This window comes from Anguilla rostrata, chromosome 9 (genome assembly GCF_018555375.3).
Source record: "Anguilla rostrata isolate EN2019 chromosome 9, ASM1855537v3, whole genome shotgun sequence".
In the NCBI taxonomy this organism is placed as follows: domain Eukaryota; kingdom Metazoa; phylum Chordata; class Actinopteri; order Anguilliformes; family Anguillidae; genus Anguilla; species Anguilla rostrata.
In genome coordinates, this window is record NC_057941.1 from 27,648,548 (window position 1) to 27,669,530 (window position 20,983).

The following is a 20,983-nucleotide window of genomic DNA, read 5'->3' on the forward strand; positions in this document are numbered from 1 at the left end:
TGTACATGAAATGAAGATTTGTAAGACCGGAGACCAGTTGGAAGGCATTAATATTTCATATTTGCTTAAAAGGGTTACATGAGCCTCTTACAGAGACATCAGTTGAATAAAACTTCAAGGGCCAGCACCAGCTGAACGGACTGTTAATGTAAATTACATTTTTTCCAATGGCAGTATACTCCATTTCTTTAATGGAATGTAAATTTAGTGCAGATGTGATTGCATTTATTCTGGAGATAGATGCCATGATCTTTGGGTGAGCTCATTCCGTTTAGGATACAGTGGATGTGTGATCTTCATTCACTTTATCACAGATGCATACAGGCAGTAAAGGACTGTTTGGGTCACCAAAGGGCCTCTAGCATATTAGTCCAACAGTGCAGGCATATCCCTTCTATTATAAAAAGGATTTGTATACAACAGGAAATTGCTCTGTTGGAATGCAGCAACCAGCGCCGGCTCGACCCAATAAGTGACATAAGCAGCTGCTTAGATCCCTGCGACCACCAGGGGGCCCCCTGATTAAAATCAGATCCTGCTTAGAGCCCCTTAAAGGATAGGGCTGGCACTGAAACAGCCGTGTTGCCCTGTAGCCATCTCTTGCCAAATGGCTGAGGTTAAGGGGGAGTGGTCTGGGATAATATTTTCCCACAAGGCTGTAGAAAAATAAGTTTGTTGTTAAACATTGTGTTAAAGTCTTACCTTGGCTCGAGTACATGCCCCATTTACCAGCACAGTGATTCCGACACAGCCGTGGGCAATGCCATGCCTTGGATGAAAATGGGATTTAGGTCATTGAAGGCCACCGAATGATTTTGCAGCACTTCTAACAGAGTGGAGATGTTTGACAGTATCATGGCCAAGTTATAATAAGGCTGCCCATTCATCTCACAGTTTAACTGGAAAATTAAATACTTCCCTCAGCCTCAAACAGTATCTGTGGATTATGTGAAATGGCTGCAGTGCTTTACTTAAAAGTGGGTGGGAGATGTTCAGCACTTTAAGATCTTTGAAAGAGATTAGAGCTCTCCTGTTGCTGCTCTACACAGGAGAAAATCAATTAAATTCAATGCATGGTTCTTCAGTTAAAAAAGGTTTTCTTTGAACTCACCCACCTAACCTAATAAGGAATTAACCTGAAAACAATATGACTGAAGGTGTAGTTCACTTCTTGACTAACAGGTGGCACTGTAACTTTCAGGTACGTTGCCTGTATGGTCTGAACCTTTGTGCTAGGTAAAGTAAGGGTATGGAGAAAACCAAAATCTATGTATTAACTCTGCCCCATCCAAAAACAGAAATGCAATATGTGTTTGCACATCATATTTTTTCACACAAACATATAGCAGAAATGTTTGAGATGGCAGCTGCTGTCTGTAAAATCCAGCCATGGGTAACAAAAAACTGCCTGAAACTAAATTGTCGAAAGATGGAAGTGTTGCTAGTTTGCTTTAGGTGCAGCTTGACTAAGTTGCTATTCCTAGATAGTTTTGGTTTTCATCTGAAAACGTTAAAAAAAAAAAAAGATTCTGAGTCTGATTGCTTGTCAAGACATCTTATTTGTTTACTTGATATTTTGTGGCAAAATTGAGGTTAACTGAATTGACTCCCTATGAAGTTTAGGGCAGAGTTGAAGGTCTTGCTCACTATCTATCAAGCATTTCACAAATTTGCTCTTGCAGGATTTGATTTATTACCAGGTATGCCCTGTCTTAATTTAATACTGATTTTTTTGGTATCCATTCTAGTAGTCTACAAGGCAGACAATTAAATGTTTTAGCACTTCATCTCAGGAATTCTCTTCCAAGCTAGATCAAAGGAGTAGCTACCATCGACTTGTTTAAAACTGGTGCCCTGTATTCATAAAGTATAGGATTAGCTACATTGCTGGCAGGATGATAGAAAATGTAATTAATTGCACAAAACTTTACACGTGTAAACTTTACTTTATCGTAGGGACTTTGAAAGAGATTTTGACAGTTTAAACCAGGAAGCCAAAGTGCTCTTCAGAAGTATGAAGGATTCCACTGTAATAGAGGTTGTGTGGGTGTAAACCAACTGTCTAGTATGGTATACATGCACATGAAGCATCAGGATTACTTTTCAATAAAGTCACTGATTTGATCCTGAAGGGAACACATTAGAAAAGTACCAAACATTGTTTATTGGTGGTTATGCTGCCAAATTGGTACCCATTTCAGGAAAGTTGGAAGATGTGCAAAATCTTGCCCAAAGTGCGAATAGAAAGTCAATATGTCATATAGTCCAAGCAATGGTGGTGGACTGCTAAAAAATAGAGGTCAGGAGTTGTCCTGTTTGCTGTCAGCAAAAAATCTACAAAATAGTGATGGTTCTCTGTTTGCAAAGTGCATGTGATTTCAAACAAAAAGACAAATCAGTTTTCCGTTAATATACATTCATTTATTTATGCTGGAAATGTACGTACAAGAATCCGAAGGAATGATGAAATCTTGTACTGGCGCAGCTCGTGAACCAATTTTGTGTAGCAGCAGCAGACGGTTGCCTATAGCTTTAAGCCAAAGGGGCGGTACACAGCAGCCAGCCTGCTGATAGGCCGAAGCTACGTTCAATCATGAGCCATTCATGAATTAGTCATTGCAAAGAGGAAGCAAATCAACTCATGATTATTCAGTTCATGATAAATGTGTTGCTACATTTTTCCAACTCGGTTGGAAGGGGCCCAGGAAAGAGAATTTCAAATCTGGTCAGTAATATTGAGTCAAAGTGATACCAGGAGAACGCCAAAGTAACGTCCGTCGTGTGACCCCCCTGTAATGTTGACTTTAAATGCTGTACACCAGGAAGCGTAGCTCATACAGTGCAGGAGCACAGGAACACGGAAAACTGAGCCGAGACGCACTTTATTCTCCCTTTTTTGGGAGGCGGGGAGGGGGGAGAGTGCGATTGCACTGTACTAGCTGTAGCTAACAAAATAATCGTCAGTTTCCTATGCCTGCTTCTTTCCTCTTGCTGCTTTCAATGGTAGCTATCAGATCCCTGGACTAAATCAATGGAATCCTGAAATTATGGCTGCGAAAGAGGATCTTTATACCAAAGTCACCCCACGGAGGCAGCGACAGAACCGGCCCGGCACCGTCAAACATGGAACTAATTTGGATGTGCTTCTGTCCATGGGTTTTCCAAAAACAAGGGCGTAAGTATCTGTTGGACTATTAATTTACCCTCCCTGTCCCAGATGGTTTAGCTAGTTGCCTAACTGCGCAGCTGTAAGAGTCCGTAGTGTAAAGCAGTTATGATAGTCCTATGATGACGGCACGCAGTACAACAGTACCGTTATTCTCCGTGGTTAGTGTTTCCGCTTCTCGATTGTCCATAAGTTTACGGGTTTCGTGTCTAATAATAATAATAACCATAATAATAACAATACTAATCTTTTTTATGAAAATGAACGACGACTGAAATTATATTTTCTCTCTCTTTTCCCCCCAGTCATGTTGGGCTCTGTTCTGTAGGCTAAACGTTAGGCTACATGGGGAAAAAAACGCGTCTTGATCTCTAAAATGCGATCGTTGCATCCTTTCAACATCATTGCCGGTGACAGCATTAGCCTGCCCCGGACGCTTGCTTCTCTCTACGCGCCCACTCCCTGCCCTGCGCAGATTTAGCCGAATTGCAGAGAGGTCAAATCCTGCCACGTACATAAGCTAACAGTTGAGCAACAGTTGGCACATCGTTAAATTGAAGTTTTACAAGGGCACATTGCTGTCTTGGGAGTTGAGGATGACAGTAAGGGACTGTCATATGCACAACTTGGCTACAGGTATGCATGGCAAATTTCAGAGACCCACAATAATATAGACATACGCTACACGTGGAAGACTGTAAAACTCATTTGTCATAACGTAATAGATTTAACAGATCTGGGACAAAATCTCTTTACCTGCATATGTAAATCCAATCATTAATCATCTTCAAATATATGCGATTAGACACAGGGTCTGAACAGGATCAAAAGGACGCAAAATTCTAATTAGCTAGAGAATTTGATTATTCTAATATTTAAAAGTCACATCAACATTTTCCATTGGATGAATGGTAGTTTAGATAATGAGCTCCTTGCTATCAACCATATTTCTGACTCTGCTAGCTTTTTCTTTATATCATGGGGACGCGAAGAATGTGACTCAGGACAGGACGACTCTACAGATCAGCATTTGTTGTTTTGTTGAAGTTTGAATTAAGTAATTACATTGCAGATCTTAATCTCATTCTGTTGTTTTACTCAGGCCAGTTGTTAGTCCTGTATGGGAGCGAATCTGCAGATGGACTTAGGTATATTTGTTGTTGCTGAGTGACCTCTCCAGTGTGCTTTCTTTAGATTTGTTGGATAGTGTTTTAGCAACTTCAGGTCACCAGCTACTCCCCTATCCCCAAAATGAATAAATTATTTTTAAAAAAAAATAAAAAAATAAAAAATAATAAATAAAAAATAGGCCCCACACCTATAATATTATTACAATGCAAATTAAATGCAGGACACATATGCTTGAGGTTCAGCAGGTGAACATGGAATTACCAAATGCTAATAGATCAAAATAGGCACACATTTAATGAACATGTACACTTTTTTTTTTCAAATTTTATTTTACCCCAGTTTAGTATCGCAAGTACAGTATATGTTTAATTGAACATGTATTGAATACATCTGTTGGCATGTAGCCTAATCAGCAGGTTGTATATTGCAACCTACTAATGCTACTTATATTGCAAAGCTAGTAATGGTCAGGTATGGTGCAAGAACTGAATGCAATACATTTTGAATGATATCAAATGGCAATTCTTATCCCTATTTTTATTTATTTTTGGGAGGGTTTAAAAGCCTTAAGTACTGCTACAAGATCAAATATTGTCTGAATTTCCATCATCCCAAAAATGGCAATTGTGACATTATTTTCACTTTTTTTTGTTACCTTGCTGATTATTTGTAGTAAGGTCTGACCTGTTTTCTAAGTTTGTTCTTAATCATTGTGCTTTATGGTGTTTTATGTTCAATGGTTTTTGGACAAAACGTTTCACTCAGCAAAACTTTGTCCAAAAAATCAATTTCATCTAATATCAATTAGTGTAACTAATTGGAAAAAGGCATTTATTATCACATGGCTTTAAGCGACTCATGTGACAGGATTTTTCCTTACAAAGAAGATCTCATTTGACCCCTTTGATGCAGCAGAAATATTAGCAAGTCTCACACAAATTTAAAAAAAAAATCAACCTTTTTGATTGATATGCTTGGGGTCAAATTGCCATACCAAATGCAGCATCTGGAAAATTATGAAATTTTCTCATTGTTCTTCAAATGTATATTCATTGTAAATAATGATCTCAAGAAAAACATGTTTTCGATGTAAAAAAAGGCAAGTTACTCACTCATGCAAAGCACTGTCTATAAGTAATTAATTAAACTTTCAAAACCTCATGAAAGAAGACATAAAGGGGCTGTATAGGTATGGGGCATGTCCCGCCAAGCCATAACTTAGCGGATCGCATCCCATCCCAATTGTACAGATTTGAATTCAAGGCCATCAGGACATTTAGGTGGCCAAATAAATGGCTGTTAAAGTTGAACTGAAGAGCGAAACTCAGGTGTTGTAACAAAAAAAATGCAAACTGGTGTATAAAATTTCAATCACTTCCTATCGCAGGAAAATATTTATGTTTTTTCATATTTGATACAGTTTATCAACTGTACAAGGTATACAGTATGAAATGGAGCTATTTTAGCTAGATATTTTTACATTTTAATTCATTCTTACAGATGCCTTTATCTAGTAAAGGTGGCATGACACAGAGCACACATTAATAACAAATACTAGGTACCTTGGCTGAGTACCATGGCAAAGAAAAGCAAAGCATAGTATAATTTGTTCATTGTTTATTTAAAGATAAATGAAAGGCCAATATCATATGGTGTCAAATTAGTTTACATGGCAGCACAGTGTATTTATTGTTATTACATGACAGTTGTTAAAGAGTAAAATGTTATCAATGATTTGCGTGAATAAGAGAAAATTGGATACAGCATGCTTCTAATTTTTTTGTAACTATATGATTTAAGTCAAGAAACTAAATATGATGTTCCATAAGTTTAGATTAATTACTTTATCCATTGTTGGTTATATTTGGTAGGGGTCCAACCATAGACAGTTACTAGGGTATATGTCTTCTTATCATAATCCTTCTTTTGTCACTTTATTTTTAATGTTTTATTTTTCAATGAGTGTTTTAATTAATTTAAAGTATGGCAATTTAAGGGACATTGTCCCAAAAAACAAAATTTAGATTAACTGATGTGTAAAAAAGGAAAACAAAACAAAACATCACAACTTTTCTTTAAAACACATTTATGCAAAATGATGCAATTGAAATGTAAATATGCTCTGATATTTGTGTTATAATTTAATTTCAGATTCCTTTGATTGTACTTCTTATCAATCAAATATGCTGTCATGACTTGCTACAATGCCTGGATACACATATTACCACTACACTGAAGCAAAATGACAAAACAACATCAAGAAAAATGGTTAGAATTTTATTACTGAAGATATGGTCACATCAAATAAATGAAATATAGTGTGGGGTAACCAGTCATTCTCAAATGGTCACGAGTTACATGTAAATCTGTCCTGTCTCAAATAAATTTGACTGTAAACTCAGTAACAATGACTATAATAATTTTTCAGGTTTCTTGAACTTTATTTTTCCTGTGGGAATTTGTAATTGACAAACAAAAAGAAATGACAGTTATTTAATAAATGGCACAGAAAGTGCTAAGTATACAAATAATAAAATGAATTTGTATGTAAAGTACTCCGGTTTCCTCCCACAGTCCAAAGACATGCAGGTAGGCTAATTGGAGACTCTAAATTGCCCATAGGTATGATTGTGTGAGTGAATGGTGTGTGTGCCCTGCGATAGATTGGCGGCCTGTCCAGGGTGTATTCCTGCCTTTTGACCAATGCACGCTGGGATAGGCTCCAGCACCCCTTACGCCCCTGCTCAGGGAAGCAGGTATAGATAATGGATGGATGGAGGTATGTAAAGTATAATGGATTTTATCCACTACAAGGATTGATACAGATGGGTGACAAATTAAAGAAAAAACATAAATGATGGAGAAACATAACGAATGCAGATGCTTCCATGCTGGGGTACTGCATGATACTATTAAGCAATTAACATCCTATCCTGCTCTGTGGCATGTATAAAAATGCTGAGCAGGCCCAGTTGACCTCCATTTTGGATCAAGATTGCAAAAGGAAAAGATCTAAGTGACTTCCGAAGAGGGTTCATTGTTGGGGCACGGATGGCAGGAGCTTCAGTTACAAAGACTGCTCAACTGGCTAGTGTTTCAGTAGGAACAGTGACTAAAGTGACATCTGCATTTAGATCTATGGGAAAGACATCAGTAAATATGGTCGGAAATTGTGGTCGAAAGCACAGATTTGATTAGCATTAGTTCGATATGTAAGGGAAAACGGAAGAGAAACTCCAGGTGACTAAGAATGTTAATGCAGGACGTGATCACTGTCAGCAAGAAGAGTCCGTCAACAACTGCATAGAGGGGGGGTAATGTGGTAGGGTTGCAGTGCATAAACCCCTCATTTCAAAGACAAATGCAAATTTGAGAGTTCAGTGGTGCAAAAACCATAGTCATTGGTCTACAGAGATGTGGGGAAAAAACTGGCCAGATGAGTCATCCTTCACCATATTCTTGAGAAGTGGGTGTATACATGTGTGGCGTACACCAAGAGAATGGTACAGGCCTGAATGCTTGACCCTTACAGTCAGGGAGGTCTGTTGGTAGAAACTATGCCAAGGCGCATTGATGCTGTTGTGGTGGCTTGTTGTGGCCCAACACCATACTAAGACAGTTTATGTTGGTTTTTCCTTTAATCTGTCTGTATGTACTTTGTTTCATTTGTATAAAATGAAAAATATTAGCATATTAAAATATTATAATTTTTGGTGTGTAAAAATTATTAATGGCATTTCTTGTGCAGTGTAACCAACATGAATATATGGAGAATACTCTTGTGAACTTCAGCCATTTCATCTACCAATTATAAATCGACATATGAACTTAATTTGCATATTTGTCTTGCGTCTGGAGGCATGTCATAATTTGAATGGCCAGTGGTGATCAGATGATGACTGTAATGTCGTTTCACCTGCTCCTCCTATTTCTGAAAAAAGTTTTGTTATTGTGTGGGCCATATCTGCATAGTTGAAAACATCAAACTGATAGGACGTAATTTAGGAAACTTTTTTGAAAACATTGGACATTGGGGTGCAAAAGAGAACAAGATTTACCTGTCTAAACGCAGCGAGCTCAGAGCGACGTGTGATCGTGCCCTCCGTGCTTCTGTAGCTTTGCGTTCTTCAGTAGCACCTTCCGTGATGCATTGTGCTGATTATGATACAGCGGCACATCAGAGTAATGCTGCCATTGCAGTTACAAATGATAGAAATCCACTGAGCACAACGCTTGTATTTGTAGCTTTTTTAAAAATAGATTTGTCTTGTGCTGACGCCGGTCAGAATTTTGTGGAGGTGGCACAAAATTTGATCGAGGAGGCCACCTCAGGATTCCCTATGCAGGACGAACCCTGATAGTGCACTGTAACACTGCAAATTTTGTACATCAGTTAGCTAGCTGGCTAGTTACTTTGCGGCTTGCTATCGATCCATGTGGGATTATATTATACCATGCTAGTTGTGCCAGCCCTAGCCTTTGCAGGACCCCAACATTATAAATATTATATATTCTAGAATAATTAACGGGCCCTAGGTAGCTGCTTATGTCGCATATAGGTTTGGGCTGGCTCTAAGTGCTAGCTACCTATTGCTAACCTCAACAAGGCCAATACCGGAGCCATTATTTAGCTATATTAACCATTACACAATTTTAGTAGCTGCATGAATGTATGCATATGGTGTGTGCTTTTTTCTGGTAGAGATTTAATTGTCTGGCAGCGGTTCTAGGAATGTTCATTGTTACGTTACAGGAAGGTGCAACAAAAATGACCCTCTGTTTATTTATGCCCATCTTTATTTAAAATCTGTTAGTCACAAACGAAATCACTTAAAATCGTTCAACAACCATTATTAGCAACAGACAGTTTTCTTTGAATGTACTTGTTGAATGCAGCTCAGGAGCTTCCACCTCTGAATGGAATCCATGTGCATTCTATGGCATGAACTAAATCAGCCATTGTTGCACACCACTCATATGTAGGTGCTGCCCTAGAGAGAATGTTTCCAAACTCTCAGCATAATATGCAAGTCAAATAAATATGTAAATAAGCATACACTGCATAAAGAACTTACACTGCATGTTCTTTGATTTACATTTTATGGTTTGCATATATAGGCTATTATTTGTTCGCTCTGAGTCATGGAGGCAGATGCTTTGGACTCTGTCCCTTTGACAGTTAAAATTAATTTTTTTTAATACTATAGGCAGTGTGATGAGAACATGATAAAAAGTATAAATAAATAAATAAATAATAAATAAATAAATTATATCAATGAATATATCACAGTCATGCACCAAGTGCCTTCAGTGTTAGTTATGATGATGTTCAGAACATCCAAGGGTGCAAAAGAATGTATGGGCAGTTGGTGGACTTTAGAACCAAAATACGGGTTAAATGGGTTGGAATTTATCTAGATGACAGAGGGACCTTTTTGACCACGGAAATGATTTTTGATACACTAATTACCCAGTCGAGCTGTTCAGTTCATTTTTATATGAGGTTAAGGGGTTACAAACTGGCTAAATAAAGAAATAAATAAACGAGGCAAGATGGATGTTTCTGGAGGGTGAAATGTGAGACAGGAAAATAGGATTTTCATCTCCTGTGCCTTTTAAATTTTCTTATGCTGTCTCTCGAGCTTGAGATACTATACAAGAAATAGGCTGGAAGAATGGCGTGACTTGTTAATGCTTTGTGTGCATTTGTGCACGTGTGTGTATGTGTGTGCCTTTCTGGGTCTCATGTGGATGTCCATTTGGTAGTCAGTTGCAGAGCAGGCCTGTGTACTGACTTAACAGTCTCTCACCACAGAATATCTGTGTGTGGTTTTGTTCCCATCCCAGCAGTCTGTGGCATATCCAGTGTGTGTGGTGTGGTTCAAGCATGTGTGGACACTCAGTAGCCTGACTGTGTTTCAACTATTGAGTCATCTAAGGACTCTCATAAAATCCTTCACATGTTTCCATGTAAGCAAATATATATAAAAGTGCTTTTATATTATTCCTTGTAATTTATGTATGTTCATGTAAATTCCATTTTTTATGGGTTGGGGGGGGGGGGTTATCAGATTTTCATTCCTTCATTATTGGCATCTTGCAACTGAAAAGTGACCAAATCAGGCTACCACAAAACAAGCATGAGATTTAGGTTGGGTTTGGGAGATAAGAACGGACAGAGAGGACATTTTAAAAGTAATTTGTCTGCTGCTGGTTTCAATTACTGTCCCTCGCTCTAAATTCCCTATCTTTTTGAAACAGTGCTCCATGATGTTCTCCTTATTAACCCTTTACTCCACCTGAGAGTATGTGAGAGGGACAGACTAACAGAGGCTGCTTCCTCATTGGCTCTTCAGCCCTTGTAGGCTTAAAGTCAAAGGAAATAGACATGCACCAATTCACAAATGCATATTTTGTGGTCTGCATGAGTGATGGTACTGCCCAGCTTTAAAAAAAAGTTCACTGCTTGGCATGCGTGTTGACACTTGGTGAAAAATCCGACCTTCTATCAGTGTCTCTCGGTGGGTGGATTTATATCCGTTGAAAGCTGAATTATGCAGGTGTCTTAAACCCATTTCAGATGATTCACAGAGATGATTGATTTATATATATACATAATAAATATGTCTCATTTCACACCATGCATTTTAATGAGTTTGTGGCCTGCCAGAGCTCTAATTAAACTACCTTGGGTCATAAGCCAAAGCTCAACTTTAGCCTTACTGTATTGGAAACTATAATACAATAAGTCGCATTCAGCTTAATGATGGCTTATAAGGGCAGCAGTGTGCACTAGTGAACAGGGCTGACAAAGGCTTTGTAGACGAGTACAATGAATTCCGAGCTACGGCGATTGTAGCGAACGAGCGGTACAATGGATAAGGCTGCGTGGACTGGGCCCCAGGCCCCAGACGTTTCTTAAAGAGGTCGTCTTCTGACCGGTTTAGCACGGCCCTCTCCTCCATTCACTGCGGCCTGCCAGGCAGTGTCTCTCGGCTGAGATTAGGAAGGGGGGGGGTTAGGGTTAGGAGAAGTCGGAAGTCAAAAAGCCCTTTCACGCCAGACAGGCTGTGATGACTTGGCGGAGACAGATGGAGTTGTGAACGGATGCCCCTCCTCTCCTCTCCCTCTCTGCTTTTGATCCATCTTGACTTACTATAAAAGGAAAATGTTCTTATTACTCTAAAAATGATCTTTAAGCATTGTTGATGTGTCTTTCTCTCCAGAGGGCTGTCTTTAGCTTGCGCAGAGGTCTGAGGAACTGCTGACCTCAAGGCGGAGGAACCCTTTGTGCCGGAAATGAGCCTCAGCCTTTGGCAGCATGTGCTTTTGTGGTTAGGGCACCCTTCCCTGGATCGGGAGGGTTTTAATTCAAGTCCCGTATGGGACAAGCAGAAGCTGTACCCCGGAGCAAGGTGTTTTTTTACTGCACTTTTACAGCTGCCTGCTACTATTTGAAATACAGAACTAATAAAAAGTGAAGTTCTAACACTCACACAATCTGCTGATTACTAAGCCGTTAGGTTAGTGATCTTTTTTTTTGTCAAGACCAACATTTATCAAGTACCCTTATTCCTAGATTGAGCTCCTGCTATTTTTTGACTCCAGAAAAAAACACATACCTGTAAAAATACCTGAAGCACTCACTGGTGTCTACTACTGCAGCATTTGGTATGAGCCTTTTTGTTGAAACCCATGGTGTTAAACAGTAATTCAAGTAAAAGGTGCTTTCAGCTATTTCAACAGGATGTTAATAATACAGATCCCCCCCCTTTCCCCTGACGGCAGATTGTGAGGTTTGTAGGCAGGATCTGAGGGCAGTACAACTATGCTGTGGACATTTTTTTCATACACATAAAATTGACATGGCTGAATACCTGTGTAGCTTTATCCTGGGAGGAAATGGCCATTGTTTCATTGGACTTTGTATTTTGTTCCTGTTATGTAAGTTCCTTGTGTCAGTTCCTGTCCTTGTGGGTTGGTTTGTTTCGTAGCTTTGTTCTCATTTGTTTTCTTGTTGACTGAGTGCTCTCAACTGTCACTTGCCTACCTGTGCCTGTGTGCTAAAACATTGAATGCAGGAGTGAATGTTGGTGAGGGGGCTGAACGACATTGTCTCTTGAAGTTGGGAGGAAACATGGTGCACGTCACTGATGGCGACCAGACTTCCTTCTCCACTCGGTTAACCTCATCAGTCTCGCTGCGAGGGGGAAAAAAAACTCGCGCACAAAAACTCTTTTAATCTACCGTATTTCCTCAACGGCTCTGGGGTACACACCCCAGCACAGGATACCTCTCATCGCAGCGGTCGCGTGCGCTTGTGCGCTCATTTCTGTACATTTTTCGAAGGATAAACGCCCCCTTCTCCGGTCTGTAACCCTACCTTTCGGGGTTTTTTTTGACGAAGCGTGAACAATGGCCTCTTTTGGCTGCGGCCTCGTGAGACTGAGGAGTGCCCCGCACCACAGAGACCCGTTGCGTCACTCATCCGCATTCCTCCGGCAGTTCACAGCTGAGTCGATCTGCTCGACTGGTGCAGACTCCGAGTTCGCTCGCAGCTCGGTCGGCTGTGTGGCCCCGCGAGAGTTACCGAGGGCAGGGCCTTGTGCTAGCCTCAGCCTGCGCTCGACTGCGCAGAATCTGGGACCGTGTTTCTGCGCATTGTGTGTGGGCTCACGGCGAGGGATTCCGTGGCCATTTATTTTTTTGCCAGATATGATTGTTTTATATATTCACTGCATCCCCTCACAAACATATAATTATTGTATTACATTAGTTGAAAATGTTGGGGAAAGTAATTCAACTTGGGATACTTCTGCAAAGTGAGGTGAAGAAATCACTCATTATGGGGATGAAAGGGTGTACAGGAAAAAATGCAAGATCAGAGAAGATAAAAATGAGTAATTCTGGCTCAGATTCAATTCATCCTGTTATCATAAAATCTAACCCAACAAATACCTCAGGTGCAACAGAAATGTACTTTTCAGTGAGCAGGTTCCATCAGGTGCAATAAATTACGCTACACACTCAGCAACATAGAGTGATGAACACATTAACAGAAACAATGATTGCATGAAACAATTATTCAGCAATGAACAATGTGGAATTTTTCTTACATGATTACCAAATGTTCATGGGAATATGACAACTACTAAGAAAGCAAGCAGGAGCCAAGTTTTAAGTCTTAAGTGCTTCATGGCACTGTACCAAAAATGAAGATTGATAGAACCACATGGTGTCATAGAGAGGTTATTTGAAACACATTGCCGAGGTGAGTTTCGTTGAGAGTCAGTGGTACGTTCAGATATTTCATTTTTATAAGGAGAGGGGAGAGTATGAAAGAATGTGGTACTATCCATCACTGGTATAGCTTTAAAGCAGCTTTAAGTATGTGTTCATTATTAAACGCCTGCCTTTTTTGCTACGGGAGAGCACCGAGAATGGCGTTTTCACATTTCGTCTGCAGCGCAGCACCCTGTGACAGCTTGTTTCCTGGCCAGTCCTGGGACGCTGATTCAGTGCTTCTGTCACTGTTTCCAGTTAGCTGCCACTACAGGAGTGGAATGATTCGCCAAAAAAGGTCAGGGTGTGTCATTCCTCCCCGTCCCATTTGATTGGATGTGGTGAAGAGGTTTTTTATTTTTTAAATTTTATTTAAAATATTTTTTTTGTTTTAGCAAAGCACCTGTGACAGAGAGGCTCTTTAGTCTGTGAGTTGACCCTATTGGGTGCGGGGGATGGGGGGGGGGGGGGGGAGCGGGGATTGGAAGGTTTGTGTACAGGGACGGGGGAGGCAAGGGGGTAAGGGGTCATGCTGACTATGGAAAGACTGAAAGGAAGACGCGTTTAAGGATTCAGTCACTGACTCAAGCGAAGTTCACTCTTTCCAGTCTCGCTCGCCTTGGCTGGCCTGTCAGCCTGATGATGCAATCTGGGCCAAATGGTTGCCTAAGATTTCCATAGAAGACCAAGAGAAAAAAGGAAGTGGTTGTCGTGAGCTGTCCTGCATTTGCCTGGAAGTGGAACATTTGAGTCCTGTTAAACATGAATATCTGCTTGTTTGCCATTTTATAACCTGTGTTTAACTGAAACATAATTGCTTCTGTTCTTCCACCATGTAACACTGTATTATAGTCTACAGACTATAGAGGTTAGTTTATGTAAAAATAAATACAATATGTCTGCATTTTGTTGTATATACTGCATTATGCTAATCCAGTAAAATATGCAAATGATAAAAAATCATTAGCATATTTAAAAAATGTATATTCCTTCGATTTTGTGATCAGTATCAAAACAATATTGATCTATGCTTTCTTGCAAGGGCTATCAATATATTTTCTGAGCTCCATCAGTTTAGGCTGCTCAGAGGAATTTCTTTCCCTTCTGAAAGCCCGGCTTGTGCTTTGCACGTGCTCAGTGCGGCCTGCGGAGCATCAGGTGATCTGGCTCCTCCAGGAGAGGTCAGGAAGCCCAGGCCTGCGACGTCTTGGCTGAGAGAGGCGACAGCTGGCCTGAGAAAAGAGGGCACGAGACAGAGATGCAGCTTCCGAAAAACAAAACAACAGTCGCTGACGATCGCTTCGTCTCCACTCCCCCGCCTGTCATGGCGTGCGTGTCCCATGACGCCTGCAGAGGTGGCTGGGAGGTGGGTGAAGGGGGCGATGCCAGCAGGTGGGATTTTACAGCCGTCCCAGGTGCTTGCAGTGTGCTCTCTGTGTACCGTCTATGCCGTGACATTCAGGGCTGCTCATGTCAGGCCTTTTTTGGGTGGGGGTGGGGGTGGGGGAGGGGGGGTTCAAACACTCCCACGGGCCTCTGCGAGGGCTCGCTGTCGAACAGTTGTCTTTCGCTGATGATGATGACGTGTTCGTTTACAGATGAAATGGAAATTAGATATGTGATTATCAGTTGAAATGGGTGGGAAAAAGCGTGCAAGCTTGGAAAATATAGCGGCGCCACATCTGAGTGTTGGAATAGTATAGCTGGGTTTAATGATTATGAATAACCATGTATATGAACCCAAAAACACACACCAGATTATTTGTGTTTATATGTAGTGTTTATCCATCCATTATAACATAATTTACAGATCTCGAAAATTAACTTTAAATGCACATTGTAAAAATAGGCAAAACACATTGTCAAATGATATTCATGAAACCCCCCAAAATTTCAGAAACAATGTTCTTAGGAGACCTGGTGTTATTAAGGGAAGCTAAGCTCCTCCTGGCTCCCCCTTAGATCACACCCTGCTCTGCATGTTTTCCCTGGGGTGGTAGAAGTGAGGTTTTATTTTAACATTTGCTATAAATGACCCAAACAAGTTGACTGAACATAAAATGCAAAAAAAATGTCTAATATTTGCAGCATGCCTATCATTTGCTGACATATAAATGGTGATTAACATTTTTAGATATGCATATACTCACTTTTTAAATATTAAGATTAAAATGTGATTCTCAAAAGATTTAACGTTCAAGCTTTTTACATTTTGAAACCTGTAATTAATTGCTGCCTGGAACCCAGCCTCTCCGTATGGACCGCATACACTGTGTGGCAGTAATGGCAGTCCCGTTTGTCAGCGGACGTGTCCTGGACTGAGAGACTGCTGCAGCTCCGCCTGCGGGGGGGTTCATGTTATCTCTGCTTTCGGTCATTGTCGCCCATTTCCTTCCTCGAAATAGGAGAGCGCATAAATATAGCCTAGCGCCGAGCGGAGATGAGGGGCCGCTCCTCGCTTGAGCCACTGTGGCCCTCCGGCGCCCCCCGGGCGCATGGCCGGGGGTTACCTGGGGATGCGCTGACTCATTTAGGTCAGCCTATGGTTATGCATTTGGACCACAGCTTAGGACCGAATTCTCCACCTACTTCTTAATGGGGGACAGGTCTTTTTTTTTTTTTTAAAGAATCATGTAAAGGGCCCAGGCATTTTCAGTAATTTAGAAATTATTCATGAATACGAGGTGCATACAAGCACATGCAATTTTAAGAAAGTACTACTTTTTATGTGCTTAATGCATCTTTGTGAATGCATTTTCCGCATACAATTTATAAACTGCATTCATGAGTACGAGGTGCATACAAGTGCATAAAAAGTAGGCTTCTTAAAATATGCAGAGCTATTATTTATTAGCCGTTGGCTTGTGGGAGGTATGCTGGCACTCTGCCGATGCAGACCTGGACATAGTTACAGGTTTTGACGCATCTGAATCGTACATATTTTTCCAAGTGCATGCTGGCGGTGGTGATGGCAGGCTGCATCGGCCTGTCTTAGGAGGACAAATACCTGGGCATGTGGTTTTTGGGCTTCTACCTGTTTTCATGTAAACAGTAGGACATGAAAAGTGCCTTTTATTTGGGCAGTAAAGTGACAGTAAAGGAGGGGATGAGCAGCAGCGGGGAGCGGAGAACGGGGGGGGCTCTGGGTCGGTAAACGGCCAGGCTCGCCAGACTTGCCGCGCTGCCGGCTTCGTCCCTTGGTGACCGGCGCTGGCGTGCAGCTGCTGCTTCTGCCGTTACCGGAGAAGCTGAGGAGAGTTCCTCTCTGGATGGGCGTTGGCCCGATGCAGACCATCTGCCTAACCCCCCCGTGCTGTCCCGACCCCCCGCCTGGCTTGGGGCGGAGAGCGGGGTCCGGTTTTACTGCCGGTCTGCTCGTGGGGAGCCGCACGCACGCTATGCTAGACGCCTCTGCGTCCAGCACCACGGCACAGCTGTTTGGCAACTGCCCCAGAACCACGCCACACTTGTGCTCTGTTTCAGCTTATGTGGTCCTTTTACACACTCTCACACAAGGATGCACAAACTGATACACACTCTACTCACACACACACACACTTACATGAACATCCGCAGACACACCTACATATATAAGCGCAAGCATACATTCACACACAGACACATCAGAAAAACACAGGCACTCTCTCACACCCACACACACACACACACACACACTCTCAGTCCCATGGCAGCTGATCCCAATTCTGCTACACACCACAATCCTGAAAACACAACTAGTGAGGTCCCCACTGGGCCAGTTGGTAATGACAGCTGACGTGGGCGAGCACCAAGCGGCTTTTATTTTCCTCTCCACTGTTTATTTGAGAACTGCATCTTTGTGTGTGTGTGTGTGTGTGTGTGTGTGTGTGTGTTGTGTGTGTGCATGTGTGTGTGCGTGCTTGTGTGTGTGTGTGCGTGTGTGTGTGTATGTGTGTGTGTGTGTGTGCGCTTGTGTGTGTGTTTGCTTGTGTGTGTGCGCGTGTGTATGCTTGCTTGTGTGTGTGTGTGTGTGCTTGCTTGTGTGTGTGTGCTTGTGTGTGTGTGTGTGTGCGCTTGCTTGTGGGTGTATGTGTGTGTGTGTGTGTGTGTGTGTGCATGTGTCTCTGCGTGCTTGTGTGTGTGTGTGTGTGCTTGCTTGTGTGTGCGCGTGTGTATGCTTGCTTGTGTGTGTGTGTGTGTGTGTGCTTGTGTGTGTGTGGGTGTGTGCCTCCTTGATTGTAGATGAGCCATCTGTGTCCACCCAGCCCTTGCCAGTGAGAGCAAAATCTCCAAAAGCAGCTACCCTGACTATAGCTCGTGCTTTCAAACTGGATTCACCGGGACAATGTGCAGGATTTGGCACAGCTTTCCACCAGCATATTGGAGGCCTATTTAAGTGGTCAGAAAGCAGTTGGGATGAGATGGCCTTTTAATTACTGTCCTGATTTGATCTCACTCCATTGGGCACCAAATGATGACATCACAATAGCAGAAGGCTCAATATGAGCCTGAGTAAGCATTTCATCAACTACATTCAAAAATGACTTACTCAATAAGTCATGTGCATGCTTATGTGTTTGTGTTCTTGTGTGTGTGCATGTATGTATGCTTGTGCTTTTGTGTTCAAACTCGTGAGACACGTTACGGCTGCATTTCTCCAGCCGACGCCTTTTCAGAGGCCGGGTCTGGGAAGAGGTTTGTGTCGTTTCATGTCAGAAATAGAAATTGCGTGCGTGTGGTCAAAGTAGACAAATGAGGCGTAGAAAAGCCATTTGATGATATGCAGTTATGATGGAGGAAGAGCGTGAGTGTGTGCTACATACAGTTGGTTCGGACCTCGCTGGCTTTAGAGTAGGAACTGGAGGGGTTTTATTAATGCAGCAATGAGAAGGTATCCATTACAGACATCCATTTAACTGATGCTCTCATCCATAATAATGCATTTTAAACACCTTGCTCAAGGGTATAACCTTCCGTAACCATTATGCTACTGTGCCACCCCTGATGCTGTCAGGAGGAGTTGGTGAAGCTTTAGAGTGGGGTTTGACTGTTTACACAGATGCAAGCTGGGAACATCTCAGACCAGGTAGCCAGCCTTGTTCCTGTAGATCTCCAGGGTGTGTTGGCTTCTTTTGTACCTTCAAATCAGCAACTAATCAAATGAATCCTGTGGGTCTTCTTGGCCAGGTTTGGCCGACACAGCCTGTCATGGGCCATCCATTATGGAAATGGAACATTCAGAAAATATATTGAAGTAAAATATATTGTCAGTGTATTGCAACACTTCACAGTGTATGGGCAAATTATTGCATACTAAAGATATTTAAAAAAGCATTACGCTGAAATATATTTATAATTATATAAATATTTACAGTATTTTACCATATATTTTACTTCTGTTAGTGATGCCTCTGCAAAATGACAATGCAGGATACACTGCCTTAGCTGGAGTCACTTTGACTGAACACCGTGCAAATGTTTCATTCATTGTATTGAAAGTAAGGCGAGTTACGCGAGACGGACATTTTGTTTGAACGTACGGCGTGTGAGCACGCAAGATAAAACATGCTCAGGCTTCCCTTTTTCTCTGCAGTGAACACTTGGCACGTCATCCGGTCCAGTAATGAGACAATGAGGGTGTGACTGACTCCTCGCATACTCTCTACTTGCATTCAGTCACCTGTATCACACTCCGAAGCACATTAGAACATGAGAATGTGTATTGATACAAGTTTTTCATCCCAACGAGGCTCAATTAAATACTGGCTAGTGAGTAGACCACTACTTTGTCAAACGTTGACCTTTACTGCAAGACCTGGCAAGCTGTTCCACACAGACAAAAAAAGAATCTTGATGTCTGCTCTCATCTCTCATTATACAACTCTGGGGCACGCTACAGGTCTGAATACATTTGGATAATTTGGTCAAAATTATAGTTAAGTCATGTCTGATTTTCTCTTTTAAGTGTTTAGTTGTTCTCCATTCAAACTATGTGAGAGTTAAATTAAAGTGTCACAAACTCTCACATTTAAGAGTTAAAATAATTAGCTGTGCTCAGTATTTGCGGTAGAGTTTGTTTTGGTGAAAGGTTGGTGCTCTCTGGTGAAAAGGTCAGCCTTTTAGATGATGGCGTCAGAAAAGACTCTTCAGTTTAATGTTATTCTCTTTTAGGTTTCTCTGGTATTACACATGCTTTCCCCTCATATCAAGGAAAAATAAATATGAGTGTAGTGTACATAGATACTAAGAAGAGATATAAAATGGTGGCATCATTGTCTGCTGTGACCCTACTGCTAGTGTAAGGGAGACAGACATAAATATGTTTATCTTTAAGATAATTTCATGGTCATTGCTCATACCATGTGTAGGAGTTGTGTGGATTGCCAAAAATCCAACAGTATCACAACTCAGAATGTTGTATCATCCTGGCCTGTACAAGCACCAGTGGATTCAAGGTCATTATTTAGATTATTTAGATCTTATCCACTCGCGCTAATCACCTGACCCTGATTCTGTCGCCCTGAAATCTGGGTAATACTGCTGGGCTGAAGGAATAAACGGTCTGGCCAGGGTGGGGTGTGATCTGTCTCAGGGGGAGACTGGAAACTCATTACATGAAATCACATTCATTTAGCAGAAGCTCTTTTCCAGAGTGACTTATCAAGTACATAATGCCCAGAGTAGGGCTATTTTTGTTGCAGTGTGTGGGGAAAGTAGATTAATTCTGTGTTGATGTGGCCAGTGGAATACGGTGCGTGATTAAAGCCTATAGCTAAATCCCTGTGATATATTAAGTGTACTTGTGTATTTATATTTTTATGTATTTGACCCTTTGGAGCCCAGACACCCATTTGGCTGTTTTGAAAAGCATATGTTCTGAGAGGATGAGGGTGAATGATTCAGTCTTTTTTGTCAGGTTTACTGAGCAGTGGTACTGGCTGTGAATGATCACCCTCCTGAAATAAAAAGATGAAACAATATTGCACGTTTCACTGACGGATTGTTGCACTTATTTTGACGCCATTCACAGAACAGAAATATTGATCTGAATCCACCCCCAACTTCCTGTCCAGAGTGCTCTTTAGAACTTCCTCTGCTGTTTCCATGGTTACTGATCTAACAAAGATATATGCATGTGTTATGCTTGTTGAAGATGGTCATTTTGGTTTTGCAGTTCCTCCCTAATAATCTTATAGATCTGTGATGTGACATTTAAGGATGGGGTTTTAAAGGTCATCAGTTCTACACATTAATTAAAAAAAGACTATGTATCTTATAACATGACTAATGGAGCCTGTCAAGACCAAAAATAATGCCCAGTAAAAGATATAGGCTAGTTGATGTTTGTGGGGAGATGTTGGATTTGTTTTTATGCCTCCATGATGGCACAGCACAATTATGACAAAATTTCACACAAATGTCTAA

The 20,983-nt window shown here is 41.3% G+C and overlaps 1 protein-coding gene across 1 annotated transcript in view; it reads left to right on the forward strand.

Annotated features, from left to right (window-relative positions):
- Nucleotides 1-2,613: 2,613 nt before the first annotated feature.
- The window catches only part of LOC135263462 (ubiquitin-associated and SH3 domain-containing protein B-like), a 59,604-nt gene continuing 41,234 nt past the window's right edge, over nucleotides 2,614-20,983 (forward strand). Inside the window, exon 1 of the mRNA XM_064351489.1 lies at nucleotides 2,614-3,175. Coding sequence (XP_064207559.1) covers nucleotides 3,048-3,175 — 128 coding nt within the window. The 5' untranslated portion in view covers nucleotides 2,614-3,047. The remainder of the gene's footprint in view (nucleotides 3,176-20,983) is intronic.